This window comes from Neolamprologus brichardi, chromosome 23, assembly GCF_056152115.1.
Source record: "Neolamprologus brichardi isolate AB-2024 chromosome 23, ASM5615211v1, whole genome shotgun sequence".
Classification (NCBI taxonomy): Eukaryota; Metazoa; Chordata; class Actinopteri; order Cichliformes; family Cichlidae; genus Neolamprologus; species Neolamprologus brichardi.
The window spans coordinates 32359006-32377524 of NC_142125.1; the positions used below are offsets into that span (position 1 = coordinate 32359006).

The 18519-nt window shown below is 41.9% G+C and overlaps 1 protein-coding gene across 1 annotated transcript; it reads right to left on the reverse strand.

Annotated features, from left to right (window-relative positions):
* Positions 1-769: 769 nt before the first annotated feature.
* Positions 770-18511, reverse strand: trak2 (trafficking protein, kinesin binding 2). The gene is made up of 17 exons (XM_087835822.1): positions 18398-18511; positions 14055-14256; positions 12744-12932; positions 9874-9933; positions 9146-9222; positions 8931-9047; positions 7864-8079; positions 7687-7765; positions 7449-7579; positions 7284-7358; positions 6516-6653; positions 5788-5867; positions 5497-5637; positions 5128-5420; positions 4399-4890; positions 4213-4312; positions 770-4133 (listed from the first exon to the last, which is right to left on the reverse strand). Exons 2-17 carry the CDS (start codon positions 14107-14109, stop codon positions 3353-3355), a joined length of 3024 nt encoding a protein of 1007 aa, XP_087691948.1. The 5' UTR covers positions 14110-14256; positions 18398-18511; the 3' UTR covers positions 770-3352.
* Positions 18512-18519: the final 8 nt, after the last annotated feature.

The following is an 18519-nucleotide window of genomic DNA, read 5'->3' on the forward strand; positions in this document are numbered from 1 at the left end:
TATAACTCTTTCATTTGGGAACTACTAAGGCTTGTTGTTAGGGGTGTGGTTGTTTTGAATTACAGGTGAAAGAGAATCAGGTGCCATATTTATCCCATATTGGCTTCCTGTTTATCCAGAATCAAATTTTAAATTCTTCTCCTCACATACAAAGTCTTGTATAATCAGGTCCCATCTTATATTAAAAACCTTGTTGTACCATATCAGCACTTTGTTCTCAGACGGCTAGCTAACCTGTGGTTTGCAGAGTATTTAAAACTAGAATCCCAGTTTGGATTTGGGAGACAGATGCTTTCTTTACTTATAAGACTTTTTAAAAACTTTATGCTTTATTAAAACAAAGTTAGCACTGGATAAGGTCACCATGAATCCTCATTTAGCTCTGCATTTACTCAATATGTATTATTACTCTGGCTCCCTTCCACAGTCAGTCTCCCTCACCTCACCATCTAACATTGTTAACTAAGCAAGTTAGCATTAGCTTAGCACTTTAGTCTCTCTTCCAAATACGGTCATTAACCCAACTATCTTTTATGTACAGTCTATGGAATCCACTGAAGCTAGATGGCAGTCTTTAAAAAAAAAAAAGAATCAAACATTTTAGTCCAAACTTTTAATATCCCATAAGTAACAGAGGGATTGTCACGAAATTTGCAACAGAATTAGTGTATTGCATACAGTGGACTAAATTTACACCCAACTGCAAACCATTTGTTTGGAATTTAGGTCAACCTCTTCCATCAAATCATAACAAAACAGTGAGATGGGCAATTTTTTAATTTATTTATTTAAAAAGACAGACATGAATAATAGGCATGAGACATGAAGGAATCGCAGGACATTTTCTCTTATAGCCAGAGAACCTCCTGCTTCAAGGGGATGGAAGTTATCCAACTTTATGAATGTACCTTCCTTCCTCTCTGCAGTCCTGCTCTCCTATTAAACATTCAGCTGAAGCTCTTGTTGCCCTTTAAAGCATTATTGTTAATTAGTTGCTAAATGCATCACAAACACATGTATAAGCCAGAATATTCAAAATTAAAAATAATACTGAGTTTGGATTCCCTTCATGTGAAAAGCACAACAAAATGCTACTTATCCCAATTTTTATGGCAAAATGTTAGCTGATATTGTTACAACATTCACAATTATGCTAAATGTCTCTTATTTATGTAGATCAAACTCTTTCATCAATAAAATAAAGGTTAAATACAAAAAACGAAAAGTGCAGTTACTGGAGATGGGGGGCGGGGCAAGGTCTGGTTGGGAACAATAGCACTGAAGGGTCACAGGGATAAAGCACAAAGCTCTAAGTTTCCTTATTTTTAATGCTATAGCGTGTCACATGTACAGAATGATGTCAGATGTTTTCCTACAGAACACTACCACCTGCTGGCCGATACACAAACTGTATACATCCATGGGATAAAGGAGAAACATATTTTTAAAGCAAAGAACTCTTGATCAAATCTGAATTAGGTCAACAGCTAAAATAATAAGTGAGTGATTTTATTCCCTCTTTACAGCCCAAACCTGAACATCTATTGTCAAAGCAAGCAGTGACCCTTAAACCTCTTAATCCCACTAAGTGCAACTCATGTCCAAATACAGCTTAAAAAAGGAACTCAAACTAGAGCAGTGCTAGTTTCCACATACGACCTCATACCATTAAAAACACACAAACATAAACACGCACGCACACGCAAAACACAAAGACCTGAAGGAAAACTTTCACCCTATTTGTTTTTTTTGCCTGATGTCCCATTTGGTTTTGTCTTTGCCTTCATCCTACCTGTCTGCCAACAGGTGCATGCTGGGACCAGCAGACAAGGTGGTGTTCATGCAGGCGTTGGGCATGGCGCATGGACGGTCACTGGACATCCGTGCAACACTGTAAAACTGTTACAATAATACTGGTATGTTCAGCTGCTAAACCAGCGAGTGGTTGAAGTCTCCAAGCTTGTCCTCAAGTATGAAGTTAGCTCGCTTGTACTCTTCTTTGAAGTCAAGAAAGCAACTGCTACGCTATGAGCTAGCAGGATGTTGTTCTATAACTGAGAAGCCCTTAAAACAGCAAGACCCCAGAAGCCCCCCTCTCCCTTATTTTCTTCTTCTTTCATCTTTTAGGGTTTCCGCCAGTGTATTACAAGCTCCTTAAACACCAGATATTTTTGTTTTTACACAACAGCTACATATATTAATTTAGCTAATACGTCATTAGCCTACTGTTACTGTTAACCACTTTACACACATAAGACCAGCCTGAAAAAAGTTGTTCAAATTGAATAGTTTTACTTTCTAGTTGGTATCCATCCACTTATGTCCACTAATAACAGAATGGCTAGGCTTTTTACTGTATGCAAATGATGTTTAGCATGATTGGTGCTCTCGCTTTTAAAAGCTGGGAAGCCAAAAATAAACTCTACAGTCTCTCGTTACCTGTTGTGTGGACAGGTGTGTCACAGCTGGTCAATGGGAGACGGTATGTTTCCTTTTAATCCTACTGTACACAAAGTGCTTACAATTCAACTACGGCTGCAGCAGGGGGCGCTCATGGCACAGTCCCCAATGAATAGGAATGAATGCAGGTAATGCCAAAATTGTTTGTAGTCAAAAATATGTACATGTATGTTTAAACTTTTGCACACAATATTGTAATATGTACAAACTGAATCGAACTGAACAAATTTATGACTTTTTGTTTTGTTTTTTTACAGTAAAGCTAATTTTGCCCATAGCATTCTTCTAGTGTATGCTAATGGTTTGTTAACCGAAACTTATCAATTACCAAGTTTGTACAGTTATACATTTATTACAACAATATAAATTTTCTGAACACTTTCTATGACAATTGTGAGAGAAAAATCCCTGCTTTCCAGCCTGGGCTGCTTGAACCCCCTATGTTAACTGATATGGCGGAAACCCCGTCTTCTGACATAAACATACTGACACCCTTTTCGCCCTTCTTTCACTTCTTCCTTTACTTTTCTCTAATCAACTTCCACAAACCTTCGTACACTTACATTTTCCTTTCTTGCCGTCCTCTACCCGTGCCTAACATCTAGAGCCTCACTGGAGAACTACTGAGTCTATTTAATATAAGACTGAGAAGAGGATGACCCACTCAGACGCAAGCTAAGGCCTTTTTAACTATCAGCATGGCAGACATCCACATACACAGACAATGCAGGGTGGCTAAAAACAGTCAGTATCATTAAATTGTGCTTTAAAATTAAGTTAAAAAAAAGGACGGATTGTTCTGCCCACCGCTGCCCTGACTTCTCTCTCCAAAGGCAGAAAGGAGGAGAGATGTGGTGGAGGAATAAAGGAGGGGACTGATGTTCTGTTAAGTTCAACGTTTGGCCGAACTTGGGTAGGAGATAGAGGCAAGATGCCGCCGTCTTTCTTTTAGGTTCCCCCATGGAGGTGGGGGGATAGCCAGGGTCCTGGGGTGAGGAGGAGGAGCTGAGTGACTGGCTGACTTTCCAGCTCGGGCACCAATCATAGCCGGGAGGCTCTGGTTGCGCCTCAGGCCATCTAAAAGGCTCCCTCCACCTGCTGACACAAATGTGGCAGAATCCTGGCGTGGCATTGAAGCATCAGACTCAGAACCATGCAACACCTTAGTGAATCCCAGCTGCCGGAGCTTCTCCACCAAACCAACGCTGGCCGGGTCGGGCCTGGATCTGCCTGATTTGGCGGATGAGCTGAGGGCTGGGGTTTCTTGGGATGGGCTTGGTAGGTCAGGATGCGGCGCGCGGCCCAGGTTTAACCCGTAAACGTCTTGGAGAAAAAGCTCTGCGGGCCGCGAGGCCAGGAAATTGTCAGCTGGGTGTTGGCGGGGCTCTGTAGGCACTGGGGAAGGGGCAGGAGAGTGGGAGGGGGAGTTGGGGGGCGTGCTTGGCAGAAGCTGGAAGAGGGGCTGCCAGGGGGCGGGTCTCGGGGTTGGAGGAGGGTTGGAGACTTGTGCAGAAATACCCCTCTCTAGGACCAGCTTGGTCAGGCCACTGGGGGGTGCAGGCAGACGTCGAGGGGGGAAAGAGTCACCCAGACTGAGTCTGCAGGGAGTCACAGGGGTGCTGGGACCCGTCCTCATGGAGCTAGGCGTGTTCGCCATGTGGGATGACTGAGAACTGAAAGCAAGAAAAGGAGAGTCTGTGTTAGAACAATAACAGTGTTTATGGGATGCTTATTTTCTTGAAGATGACTCACCTTGGGGTGACCTGTGTGATGTCACACGGGTGCAGAATGCGACAGGTAGTGAAGGTGTAGGTGGAAAAGGTGGAGCTCTGACACTTCCCTGGGTTTTGGACTAAACAAACAAGAAAACATCAGAAAACCAAACACGCGCACATTGGAAATGATGAGCAATAACAAGCTACAAAAAGTGATTTTTACCAGAGGAAGATACTGCTGTCGATGTCAAAGTTTGGCTTTGTGATTGGACTCCTGCTTCAGAGGCTCCTGGAATGGGCTGAGGCGATTGGCCGGGCTTCTCTGTGGCATGAAGGGGTGTAGGGCAGAAGTCTAACCTGATGGAGGAGGAAGCAGCTGGACTCACAGTGGAGAGAGGCGGCACGGGGACAGATGATACCGCATGCTTTCTGTCCTTTTTCTCCTCGGGTGTAGATGAGCAGCGCACGTTAAAGGTGATTCCGCCTTCCTCCTCCTCATCTTCCTCCTCCTTACTCCGCTCTGCTGCTCCTTTCTCCAGGATACCATTCCTTCTGTTTTCTTCATCTTCTTCATCCTCCTCCATGTCAGACAGGTGGTACACAGCGTCCTGAGCCAATGGGCGAAAACCTTTAGTCACTACTCCAGGGTGTGGGTCCAGGATGGTTCCCAGGTGAGGTTTGGCCAGCTGCTGCCAGTGGTGCAGTGTCAGCGAGCCTGAGAGAGAAATGTCAACATGTGTTACTGCGTACTCTGCATTTAATTATTAGTTATTAATAATCTCTGGCTCTCTTCCACTGCATGTCTTTGTCCTGTCTTCCTCCCCTCACCCCAACCAACCCCAGCAGATGGCCACCTCTCCCTGAACCTGGTTCTGCTGGAGGTTTCTTTAATTGGATTACATCACCTTGTAGTAAAGGATAACCTTCGAGGTGTCAACAAAGCAAACATTACCTTCCATGGGTTTGACAATCTGGAGCTTCTCAGGCAGGAATGTCTTAAAAACAGTGGAGGTGATGGAGAGATCCGACAGGTTGGAGAAAGACGAGACCGCGCTGCCCATTGGTGAGCTGCAGCCACTGCCTTCTCCTTCCACTTCCGCCAGGGCCTGCACCTTCTTTTCCCGCTCCGCCTGGAAGAACTGTCGCTCGGACAGGAAGTTCTGACGGCGCAATGACAGGCGGTGGAGTGCTCTAGTGAGGTCGTTTCCTCCCGGACAACCAGGCTGGCCCACTCGGCCCTCCTCCCTGCAAAACATGCATGTTATGACCTGAAATCGAGCATAAATCTCTTCCAAAACAGAAAATGCTCTTTGAAACTTACCCCTGTGTGGACTGAAACGGCTGCGCTGTCATCACCAGAGAGCTCTGTCCGGAGCCAGGGATTGGTGGGTTTGCTGAAGCTGATCGTACTACTGAGGCATTAACGGAGCGGACTGTTTGGAAGACTCGCTTCTGGGAAATTCTATAGGAAAATGAGGTGAAAGGTCAGAGACTAGACCTAAAATATAACGCAGACTCCTAAACTAGAGCCCATGAAAAGTCTGGAAAAAAGTACGAGTTCTCCAACACCAACTGTCATCCTCAGCAGCAAACACATTCTGCAGCTTTTAACCTTTGGTCCTGAAAGGCGGTCTCCTCCTCTATACTCAGCTCCTTCCTCATAGTTCCCTCAATCTCTGCTGCCAAGGATTCCTGTAAAAACAGGACACATACGAAGGATTAAAAGTATGCTGTGGATTTAACAAAAGTAATGTTTACAGTCACTGTTCAGCTTAATTCATCCAAGCCTAAAAAATAAATGCACACAGGCCAAAAACTGCAGCTCCTCAAGTGGCCACTTCAGGCTGGCTCCCAAAAGCCAGCCAATATCAGTGCGCCCCAGGGCAGCTGTGGCTACAGTGTAGCTTGCCATCACCAGTGTGTGAATGTGTGGATGACTGAATGTCGTGTATAGCGCTTTGGTGTCCATAGGGACTAGGCGCTTTACAAATACAGGCCATTTACCATTTACATTTACCAATATCCTACAGACTCCCACATTATCCTCAACAAAAACTTTAAAGAACATGTCTAAAGCCAGATACGGTTACCTCCTTAAACCCTTGAAGCCTGAAATATGAAATGTGTTGTGCAGTTTATTTAGGTTTTTCAAGGGTAAAAGAAAAATCTCACCGATGTTGTAGAACTCAAAAAGTCACAAAAAACTTTATGTAACAAATACAACACACTGGGTGTTAAAGGGTTAACAGCAGCTGTATGATGTCTTGTGAATACATGTGCCAGGGACTGTATCTTCCTCTGTGTGCTCCAAATAAAAGTTCAAGGGTGCGTTTCTCTCACCATGGGGTAGAGGCCGTAGGGAAGGTGCCGGCGCATCCCAGCTGAGGGGCTGTTTTTACTGCGCAGCTCTTTGATCTCCTCCTGCGACTCATGGAGCATCTCTACACACTCAGCATTCCTCTCGGCCAGCTCGTTGAGCTGCAGCACACACGTGCAAATAATAATTAATTAAGCAAAGAAATTATTTCAAGAGTAATTAAAATGAATGATGTGTTCAGAGCGTATTTTACTGGATTACTGGATTTATAGAATTAGTATAATTACTGATGAAATGGTAATTTCTCTCAGTAGGCAGGTTGGTAGATGTATGTATGGCAGTAATTCCCAAAGTGTAGGCTCGGGCAAAATTACTCACAAGTTTGTACAGTTATTCATTTATTTATATATCATATTTATATGAATTTATATAAAAAGTAAAATAAAACTGGGAATAGGAGGTGGTTAGTTTGTGATATTTCTCAATACTCTGACCTAAATTTACTGTTTATGCTAAATTGTATGTATATGCTTTTAGGACACAGTTTTTAGGGAAACACATCATTTTCCCTTGTATTAGGAATGAAAATCAGATCAGACTGACAGATTTGACAACGTTAAAGCTCTAAATTGCTGTAAACCGGCTCCAACACAAACCATAAGTGTGGTTTCTTACAAAGGTTTGACATAAAAGCTACAAACCTACATTATATGATCACATTTGCATCTTTGTAGAATAATTAAACTGGTCTTGCTCTAAAAAGGAACTTGAACACTCGTATGAGACTGTACCTCTGCTGTGAGCTGTCTCTGAGCATCTTTGGAGGCCTGCAGATGGATCCTGAGCTCCTCTTTCTCCAGAGCCAGCTGGAGATAAACAGCATCACACCAAGAGCGTTCACACACTGTGCCAGCACATACAGTAGGTAATCAGTGCTAGCAGTTAAGCTTGCCCACCTCCTTCACTCTGTGTTGTAGCTCGACTATTTGGGAAAGCAGCTGAGCGATTTCCTCCTGGTGTCTGAGCAGCTCCTCGTTCTTCTGAGACAGCTCTTCAGTCAACGAAACCATCTGGCTGTTGGACTCGCCTGAACCCACGTGTGATATACACAAACACACCAAAGATTAAATTCAGATGCCTGATCTGTAAAAGTTCCTTTTGAACATGAGTTTGCAAACTTCAAGAAAAACTCACGGAGCTCTTTGACACAGTCGCTCACTAGCTGCTGCTCCTTCTCCTCATAGGTGATGGTGTCTCTTTTGAGTTGACAAGCCTGGTTAAGTCAAAAAAGCTCAGTTTGCAGCAGAGATTATACTTCAACATCTGCTTCTGATCAAGTGCCACAAATTTGCTTCCCAAAGAACGACATACCTCGGTTCTCAGTGCCAGATTTTCTTCCTCTAGATCCTGCAGCTTGCTCTGCAGGGACTCCAGCTGACTAAGTGCAGCAGCGGCGGTTCCCCCCAGCAGCTGAGGTTGCCGCAGTGGGGTCGACACGCTGGAATCGGTCTCGCTCTCCTCAGAGGCGCTGGCCACCATCCGCAGCAATTCATCCTTCTTACTGAGCTCATGTTGCAGCTGATGAACCTGACCAATGTGGACAGTTTAGGAAAAGTGATTAGTGTTTACAGGATTTTAACATTTTAAAGCTCTCTTTTTCTAGAGATACAAAAATCTAACTTTCATTTTTTTGATTGAAGTTTAGTTTAAAGCTGGAAAGTGAATGGAATATTTGTATGTATACAGCAAACATGCATGACTTGTGGCAAAAATACTTTTTATTGAAATAAAATGGTATGTTATTTTGGCTGCAGATGCATTTAAAAAAAATAGTACATTATTAATGTATATCAAGCATTTTTTGGTCCATGAGATATTCAATTCAATTCAATTTTTTATTTTATATATATAGTCCTAAATCACAGCAACAGTCACCTCGAGCTGCTTTATATAGTTCGGTAAAGACCCTACAATAATACAGAGAAACCGCAACAATCAGAAGACCCCTATAAGAAAGCACTTGGCAACAGTGGGAAGGAAAAACTCCCTTTTAAGAGGAAGAAACCTCTGTCAGAACCAGGCTCAGGGAGGGGCAGCCATCTGCCGCAACTATTAACTAGCTAACTAACTATTAGGAAAAGGTGTACCACAGGGATCTATTTTAGAGCCCCTTTTTATTATTCAAATGTCTAAATGCTTTATTCTATTTCTCTTTTAAAAACCTATTGCAACAATATCACTAGATCATGCAGACATGTTGAGGAGGTAATTTAGCCTTTAAATCAGCTGTGTTGGATCAAGGACACATCTGAAACCTGCAGGACACCATGCTCTTGAGGCCTGGAGTTCCCTCACCCCTAATTTAAATGATCATACTATCACTCTTTATGTAGCACAAAACATTATTTACACATTTTAAAGTGAATAAAAACAGTTACCTGATCTACAGACTGTGCTATCTGCTCCTCTAAGGCCTCATTTCGCTCCTGTAGCAGGTGGTTCCTCTGTAGAAGTGACTGACCAATCCGAGCTGCCAACTCCAAATCTCTGTCCCGCTGTTCAAAGAGAACACAAGGCACCCAGGGTTAATCAGTTAACTGGCTGTTGTTTTATTAGCTGAAAAAAATGATCACAAATGAGGTCAACACCCTACCTCAGCCAAAAGGTGTGTGACCACTTCAATGTCATTGTACGTCTTGGTCATCTGTTCCACTCGATCAGCACTGAGGACTGGCCAGAAGGAAAACGTTAACTTTTAGGCAGCAAACAAGCAAAAACACACACACACATCTAAAAAAATCTAGAATCCACACTCTGCCATGCACACTGTGCATCCAAGCAACTCCACACAAACATGAAAATAAAATCAATTACTGGACACGTCTCTAACATGCATCGTCTACTACACAATAAAGAATTCTGACCACAAGCAACATTAGGAGCTACTTGGCTATTATAGTCACATAACATCACCATTCTTTACACTTTTTAGCATCTGATTATGGACGCGTGGTCCAAATTATGTCCACTAAATTGCTAAATGATTATTGCTGGAGCAATAATTATGCAACACGTGCTAGTGGTCTGAATTTAAAAAGAACACTAGCTTTACAGTGACATTAATAACTGTACTACAAGCTGACTACAGTACACAGTACAGTACTACAGTAGGAAGCAGAAGACCTTTACTATGCAAGTCTCTTGTCTTATTGTTTACATGCAAAAAGTGGAGAGGGGCTCCCAATCAGTGGCCTAGGAACGGATACTAGGTCAAGTTTAAGTAAAGCCATCGGTGGCCACACTTTTGACAGAAGCCCCTCTCTCACACTTGAGTTAAATGAAGTTCCAGAGAAGAACAGGCAGGTAGGAAGAGTAGGATACCTTTGGAGAGGCTCTGAGAGCCTGGGTGGGAATAAGAAGGGGGTTCCAAAGCAAGATATGCTAGTGAGAGAGATGCAGAGAGAGAAAAAGAGGGGAAGGTTCAGATGGTGTAGAAGTAAACCAACCAGTTTTAAGACAGATGGAAAAAGAAAAGGAAAGAGACAAACACTGGCAGAAAAATGAAAGTTTCAATAAACCAACATCATGTAGAGACATTAGTTTGTTGAGAGTCAGAGAATCTACACATCGATTAGTCTGGTCTGCTTTTAGCACCTGAGTGGGTGTCACCAGCGCTGCACAGTTCAGCGTTCCACCTGTTCAAAGAAAAGTGGCAACCCTAATCAATGAGCCATCTGGTTTCAGCTAGAAGCCCTTTAACAGAGTGATGCGTGTCCCCAACACTCATTTAGAATATTTACTTCTGTTGGTTTGATCAAAAACTTACAACCTTATTACAACTTCTTTGTGCAATCCCGGTTTACTGCTTACTGTACAAACACCTACAACTACAATAACAAAGTGTAATCCAAGTACTGTTAACGATAATATAACCTAAAGAGCGATCGCTTTCTATGACACAGCGTTGCGCAGATTCACATCGGACTCACTATCTTTTTTTTCTGAATAAATGTAGTGTAATAAAACCGTTTCAGCAGGGATTAAAAGTAACAAGCTGAGCTAGGCAGCTGCTCAAATGGATGAGAGCATTCATCCAGTAATCTGAAGCCTACAATGACCTCTGAATCTGGACACTGCACTCCAACAACCAGCGGGTAAAAATAACCTCTGCCCAGCACGGCTATCCTTGTTACAGTTACAGTGCATACATAATGCATATAATGTCTCAAGTTACTGTTCCACACACACAAACTCACAGACAAAAACATACACTAATACCTTTACCTGCTGCTGAAAGCATGCCATCATTGTATGGGTTATGTATGTCCATAGTCTGGCTTGATCATGATCAGATGCTGCATAAATAAATGAAACTGTTTACGCCACATGCTGATCGCAAGGTCGGAAAGCAGTGCAGGTTGTATTGACTTATACAAGGCAGTAACTGAACTCTGGCCGCAATAAATTTCATAGCAGCAAAGTCCAACCCCTGTTTCATTTTGACATAAATTCATGAACTACAGACACACAACAGGCCGATGGGTGGTCAATGTGTTACTTGTTAAGTAACATGAATCTCCAGAGTAATGGCTGCTTGAACCTTTGACATCAATAAACTCAACGCGTGATTATAAATGGTACAATCATATGGACGCACCAATATGACACCTGGATCAAACTCAAAAAGCTTATCTCTTTCAAATCAATTCTAGGTCGCTCTATGTTTGCTCCGTCATGAGCCAGCAGAAATGCACTGGTTAATAACTCGAGTTAATAACTCATGCAAAGCCACTAGAATTGAGCATAAGAACCCTTTATTCACATCTTTGTCTTTTCCCAGACAAGAAAGTGTTACGACTCAAATCCTGGAGCGTAAAAACACTCTCAGCTCTTGTTGTCAGGCTTTGAAAAAGATATGGGACATCATCTCGTCGAGCCAAATGACAAGATCCTCAACAGCCATTAAATTACAGTATAAACTCTTCAAATTTCACAACATGACACTAAAACCAGGATACTTGATACTCGTATAACCATAGTGGAGTACTGAAATATTTCAGATACTAAAGCATCAACTGCAAGGTCTAAATATGAATGTCAAAATCAGACCGCTCCAAGTGTTTTCACACATCTTAACATGCCATGCCCCAGCACGTGTTATTAATAGGCTGTGTTTAACTTTGCAGAAGTGGAGCAAACAGCACCATGAAACTGAGACTCCTCCAGTGTCCAATTTCCTCACATGTGCAACTAAAACACTTCAGTCATTACTTGTTTTTTTTTAAGTTACTATTTATTTGAGAAATGCTCAAATTGTTGGTTTGTTATTACTTTTGTTTTACCCTTTTTGTGCATGACTTTCAAACTGTTGTATTCTGAAGCAGGTATACAGATCAAACATTAATAAAAGGAAATCACGAAACAGTGAACTGAAACAATCAAGATCTGCTCACGTTAAATCAAATAATCTTCAAATGCAGGAAACAAAGCGTTGGCAATTATGAGAAAAACAGGAAGTTTATCCTGTCTCGTTCCAGCATACTGCAACCCGTTTAAATGTAAACACACCACCAGATTCGCCCACTTCCTTTCTAGTAACTGTCACGTTTTGCCTGACCTTGCTGACATGCTTACTGAAGCTGCATGCCTGTCTCTCTCTTTCTGTCTTTCAGACATGTACTGAGGACTGAGCCCGTGCTCACCTTCCACAGCAAACTTATCGTACGCCTCTTCATTGTGGATGTTTAACACTGGCATGTTGTGTCTCCTCTCTGTGCTCTCTTGTCTTCATCCTCTATCTATCCACACCGCCTCTCTTGTTACTGTCCCGTGACTCACTCTGGCTTTGGTTTTGAACTCAGCTGCACTTAACTGTGCTGGATCTTTCTCTCTCTCGCTCTCTCTCTCTCTCTCTCTCTCTCACACACACACACACACACACACACACACACACACACACACACACACACACACACACACACACACACACACACACACACACACAGTGCCACAGTCACACAAGCAAAGACAAACAGACACAATGACGAACGCTGTGCGAAATAATGTCCACACTAAATCCCTGCGACTTTAATTGAACGGCGCCACATAAAAAGAATCCCTCACGTGCCTAATGCACTCACACACACACACACACCATCTGCTCGGTTCTGTTGTACAAGGCTTAACCAATCAAAAGGAAGTCTGCAAAAGGAAGCAGCTTTGCAAAAATATACCAAAATGTACACACTTACTCATGTAGCGGAAAGTCTCCTCGGCCAGCATGGGGGAGATGGCGCTGTTCCCGGGACCTTCGTCTGGGGAGCAGCTCGGGGAAACCACCCAGTCCTGACTGTCCGACAGGTACACAGAGCCAGAGCCGACCGAACCGGAGCCCAGTGAGCCGGAGCCATAATTCCTCCCGCTGCTGCCCAGCCCCTCGTCTTGAGGAAGACAGACAAAAAAACGCATCACCAACAGCTGGTGGAGCAACCATTACTGTTATTATTGTTGGGGTTTTTTAATGTTGTTGTTTGTTTTGGGTTTTTTTTTTTTATTAATCTTCTAGTCAATAATAGTTGACTAAGTCTCTGTGTCTCCTATGGCAACTGGGACAGGCTTCAGCACCTCCGGGCCCTTGAATTGGATAAATGGAAGGTGGATGGATGGATAATCTTCAAGTCTAAAATTGTCCATAATGGCAGGCATATGATGAATTCCTTACTTTTTGAGAATTAAAAAATAAAAAAAGTCAAACAAAAGAGCTGCTCTATCACAACAAGGTGCTTAGGCTGATTAAGAAAGAGTATGAGTCCATTGATGGTCCAGCAGAAGTTCACAGCACTCCTGGCAGTGCGTGCAGAACAAATAGCAGATGGCAGTGTGGAGTCAAGCAGCCCTTCCCATCTTGTGTTTTCACTAACACCTGACTCACTGGCCAGCCTGCCCTTGTAGCAGTTCTCGATATCAACTAACTGCTTCTCCAGTGGATTTCCAGTGAGTTGGATGTACTCCAACTGTACCAACTGGGACTGCAGGTCCCCTTTAGCCCTAGATAGATCTCCGATTTGAATTAGAGAGATGTTCAATGTCACTAACCGTTCTCTAAGATGGTGCAGATATACTGATTATGCTGTTTAGTTATTTATTTCCCACAAAGCACTTGAAAAATCAATTATTTGCCACAAAAACAGACAAAAAGTGTGTGGGCTGAGGTATTATCATGGCACAATGCCATTCCATTAAGTTGATAAATGAAAAGGGAAGCTTTTATTTTGGCAAAGCTGTGCCGCTCCAGTGAGATTTGTGTGTGGGCTGATGAACAGTGTGTGTGTGTGTATTGTCTTGGCCCAGGCACTGTACAAGCCGATGTCCTTCCACTTGAACAAATATGTGGTTTACTAGGACAAACAGAGCTAACTATAGCATCAGGCTTAAAGGCACCACATACTGTACCTCAGGGAGACCTGATACTCACAAAGCAGCATTTAAAAATGTGCACAAAGCAAATCGGTGACCGTACTGCAGCTTTTGATATATGATATTTATACAGAAGACCATCTCACCTGTCTCCGTGCTCGACTCTTTCTTCTCCACCGCCCGGGGTTTGACTTCAAACATATCCCGTCTTTGGAAAGGGGGAGTGGGGAGGGGAGGCTCTCCCACTCGTGAAAAGACAAAGCTGGACAGAACACAGGAGCTGCTACTGGCATGACATCACATCCTGTTCCTGTGCTGACAGGGCGGTGTGCCCACACACACCGCTACCTGAAACAGAAGAGACAAGTGTTAGTGGTCTCACAGATAAAGACATGTGACCTCCGCAGAGGCTGAATGAGGGGCAATATACATGTCCAGGTAATGTGTGCAGCTGGTAATAAAGCAGACTGACTCATTTCCTTCTTATGCTCTCCTTCACACCTGTTTTATAAGATTTAGAGCCACCCACAGTGTTTGATTTTTGAACCACAGATATCATTTTCTGGCAAGGACAAATCTAAAATAAATGCTAAAATGCTAACGCTAAAAGATTTCTTCTACTTCTACTAAACAAACTAAAGGTGAGGCTCTGAGATTTTGAAGAAATGTTGTGACAATAACTCCACATACAGTTTTTAGGGAGGGGTGACATTGAGCCAGCCCACATCCTGTTGCCTGTCTCTGTATGAACTCTTCCACGGCTTAAAGGGATGACCGAAGGTAGGGCTGTTCCATATAACCATATATATCGGATAACGATATAAAAAAAGTCTATCGTTTCATTTTACGCTATCGTTTTTTTCATGATGTCGCAAAATAAACTGTTTACGACAATATTTTTTCACCGTTTTGATGGTCACTGTAGTGGCTATATTAATTTCTTAAAATTCTCTCTTTCTCTTATATTTAATATAACCACACTACCGACGACAAGAGCCTGTTGCGTGTCCGCTCGTTTATTTTCCACATAAACCTTTCACAATAAAGCTCAAGATCCTGTTGAGACTTTTCAAAATAAACTGAATCACGTGTATGCCGAGTATTTACGGATGAGAAGCAAAAAATAGACGCCAGGTACTAAAAAATAAACCTCAGACTCAAACGTTAGAACAGGCTTTTCCCCGCAGCACGCTGTGTAATAAATACTCACAAAGAAAACGGCGGCCGTTACAACTTATGTCTAAAAATGTATCGTTTCATGCATCGGTTAAAACACTCGACTCCAGGTACACGACGCCCAGCTGGAAACACTTCACGCAAGTCGAGCTGCCCGAGATTCACAGAATTTACAGAAAATGTTAAATTTTTGTGATTTATATCGTTATCGGGCGATAGATGTCTTATATGGGGATATGAGATTTTGGTCATATGGCACAGCCCTAACCGAAGGAATGAGACAGGATGTGCTGTCTTAAAGGGATGGGACATGTGCTTCTAGATATATTCTTATTTCCTTACACACATCTTTAATCTCAATTAACTGGCTGCTGTTGAAGTCATGAAAAACATAAAAAAGTCAAAAGTTTTTCAGTTTGCCAGACTACATTTCCCATGATCCAGTTTGCTTGATTTATATAGACGTTATATAAAAGATTAACACAAATTCGAGCTCTAAAATGTGAACACAGGATCTCTGTTAACAATATGACTATGATCGTCATCAGGGTTATTTCTGTGGACTCTAGCCCTCTACAGTGGACAAAGGAGATGTTATACAACTCTTTCCAGGAACTGAGCAGCACTTCTGTCAAGTGATCCTCATGTGTAAAAGTGGAGAAGTACATTGGGTAGAAGATAGGTCAAAAAGCGTGTTTTCAGCATTGCTATCTTAGTAGTTTTCAACGTGACAAGCAATTACAAAGAATCTAGGTTTAAAGAAATTGCACATTGCCTAACTCTTCAGATCCAGGGGTTTCTTCTATCTTTCATATACAGTCTGTGAAAGAGACATGCTAGGAATAGGCTGAGTACCTTTTGCATCAGCAGCCTGTGCATGCAGAGGCACACAAACTCTGTGTGGGTGTTTATCAGAGAGCGTGCCTGTGGAAGGACAGAATCCTTGGGCAACATTTATACACTCCTTACATAACAGTGACGCTTAAACAATCATCTCCATAATAGAGGAGATTAAAGGAGATGAGATGCATGCAACGCTACAGCCTAAACTTGCTGCTTACCACTAAACACCTGGTAGATATACTGGACCTACCCATTAATGACTAGTTGACTCATCTTAGGGTTCAAATGATCACATTAGGCCGTGGAGCAATTTTAAGCACAGAATATTGCATGTGTCAATCATTAATATGAATCTCTATCAAACAAATGCTTCTTATTTTCTCTCCCATTTAAAATGCCAGGACTGATGGTGTCCAAGTGCCTCTGAGTCACTTCATGACTGTCACAGACAGCTTCCTGACTAAGCACTCAGAAATTAAATGGAAATTTATGGTTCATTGGCTAGGCTCATACACATAAACACAACACTCTCTGGCTTCACTGTGACCACTGCTACTTAAGAGGGGTGATGGTATAAAGATGTAAAATCCACAGCAGTAAGGAAGCAGCCCTGAAAGTAACACTTAAACAGACTCATCACCGCATCACTACACACAGCACGAGTCTGTCCGAGCTCTTCCACAGGGACTGTCTGCTTACATCAGCCTTTCGTAGGCGTCACCTCCCTTCATGTCTGATCTACACCTTCAGCTCAATGCTCAACGTGACTTTGTTGAAGTTAGCTTAGAATGATATCTCTTTTGACATTTTCCCTTACCAGTTTTTGGCCTTGCTTTTTAATCACAGCATCTGCACTGAGCCCGAGATAGAGCGGACAAACTACAGAGGGCATGTGCACAGGGGAGGCAGCGCATTTGATTGACTGCACCAGGGGCTTTAGATGCATAACCAGAAGTCCCTCACAGGAACATCAGCATTCCTTGTCATGACTGGCCAAAAGGAATTAAACCAAGTCACATACAGCATCATGAAATACTAATCTGATCTGATCTGACTGTCAACTATAATCTAGATCTGGACCGATATACTCATTGGCTGATACTGGCAAAACGTATGTCATCCAATACGCAGTTAAAAGATAATATTATCTTAACCACAACAACATGCATGAAAAGATGCTTGGGATTATCTAGAGAGTATTATAAAAAAAAATTCTCACTGAGTGGCTCCACATCCGTTGTTTACGATGCGATGTTATCAGCACTGTCTGCACCACACGGAGCAGAGCACGATCATAAAAACCTCACCACAATCACAGCAAGCAGTCAAGCAGTGTAAAATAATGCAGAAAATTTTTAACAACGACCCCACAAACAGCCTTGTCAGTGCATTCTCGAACAAAGGTTATGGATATATATGTAAACTCTTTTTTGCATAGATCAGGTTCAGATTCTTTTAATACCATAAAACATCGATAAACTCATATAAATTCAGTTCACTATGACCCCAAACAAGCTCAGTATCTAATGATTCACCATGAACACGTTAACTAAGCAGAACTTAGTTTGAAAATAACCTTTAATTTGAAATGTTTTGCTGTTTAGTAACAGCACAGACTGCCTCCCCTACAACCCCACGGATTATGTGTTACACAAGGTGCTACATGAATTTGAATTATTATTATTTGAATTATTATTATTATTATTATTATTATTATGATTATTATTATTAATAATAATGATAATAATAATTATTAATAATAATAATTATTATTATTATTATGATTATTATTATTATTAATAATAATAATAATAATAATAATAATAATAATAATAATAATAATAATAACAGTATTAGTATTAGTAGTATTAAAATAAATATAATAAATAAATATGAAAAAAGCTACGGTATTCTTCAATTTGGCATCATTCATTCAGCTGATAGCATTTAACAGGGAGTTGCTGGGATAGTTAGTTCAGCCACTGCAGACATGAAACTCTCTTGCTAGCCCAAGCTTTCCTGATATCAAGTACTTTTTCTTGGAACCTTTATCGGCTGAACTTTCCAGAGGAACCAGACACATGCAAAAAATGTTAAGCTAGCGAATGAACCGTAAGATATTGCACACCTGTCTGTTTGTTGAGCTGACCATTAGCTAAAATTTACTCACTTCGTTTAGTTATACTTTTGTAATAAAGGCTAGTAAGAAGGTTATAAGAGATTTATATAAATAGATGCGAACTAAAGTTAACAAAATGTTTTGCATATCGGCTAACAAAAAAACTAACAACCAAAAAAAACTGTAAATACGCTAGCTAGCTTAACCATCCTGTGGCTGGCTGACAGCTTCACTGTTGCTCATATCGCCTTAGCCAACAACCGCGAGCTTACACAATCAGCATCCCTCCCGCGTTGACCTTTATACATTATACAGCTTAAAACGCATTTTATTCGTTACAATGAGGCTTACCCTATATCAGTATTATTCCAAATCATGGGCAGTTCCAGCAATACATGCGGTGTCTGTCAATCCCTTCACGAAAGCCTCAAACAATGGAGGGGAAGCGAGAGGAGGGAGGGCAACAAGCGGTC

Excerpts from the sequence above, each read along its gene's own strand:
- trak2 (XM_087835822.1), bottom strand. The coding sequence starts at position 14,109 with ATGTTTGAAGTCAAACCCCGGGCGGTGGAGAAGAAAGAGTCGAGCACG. Across the intron at positions 12,933-14,054 it reads AGAGTCGAGCACGGAGACAG|ACGAGGGGCTGGGCAGCAGC; the intron begins GTGAGATGGTCT and ends GTCTTCCTCAAG. Across the intron at positions 7,359-7,448 it reads TACAACACAGAGTGAAGGAG|CTGGCTCTGGAGAAAGAGGA; the intron begins GTGGGCAAGCTT and ends GTTTATCTCCAG.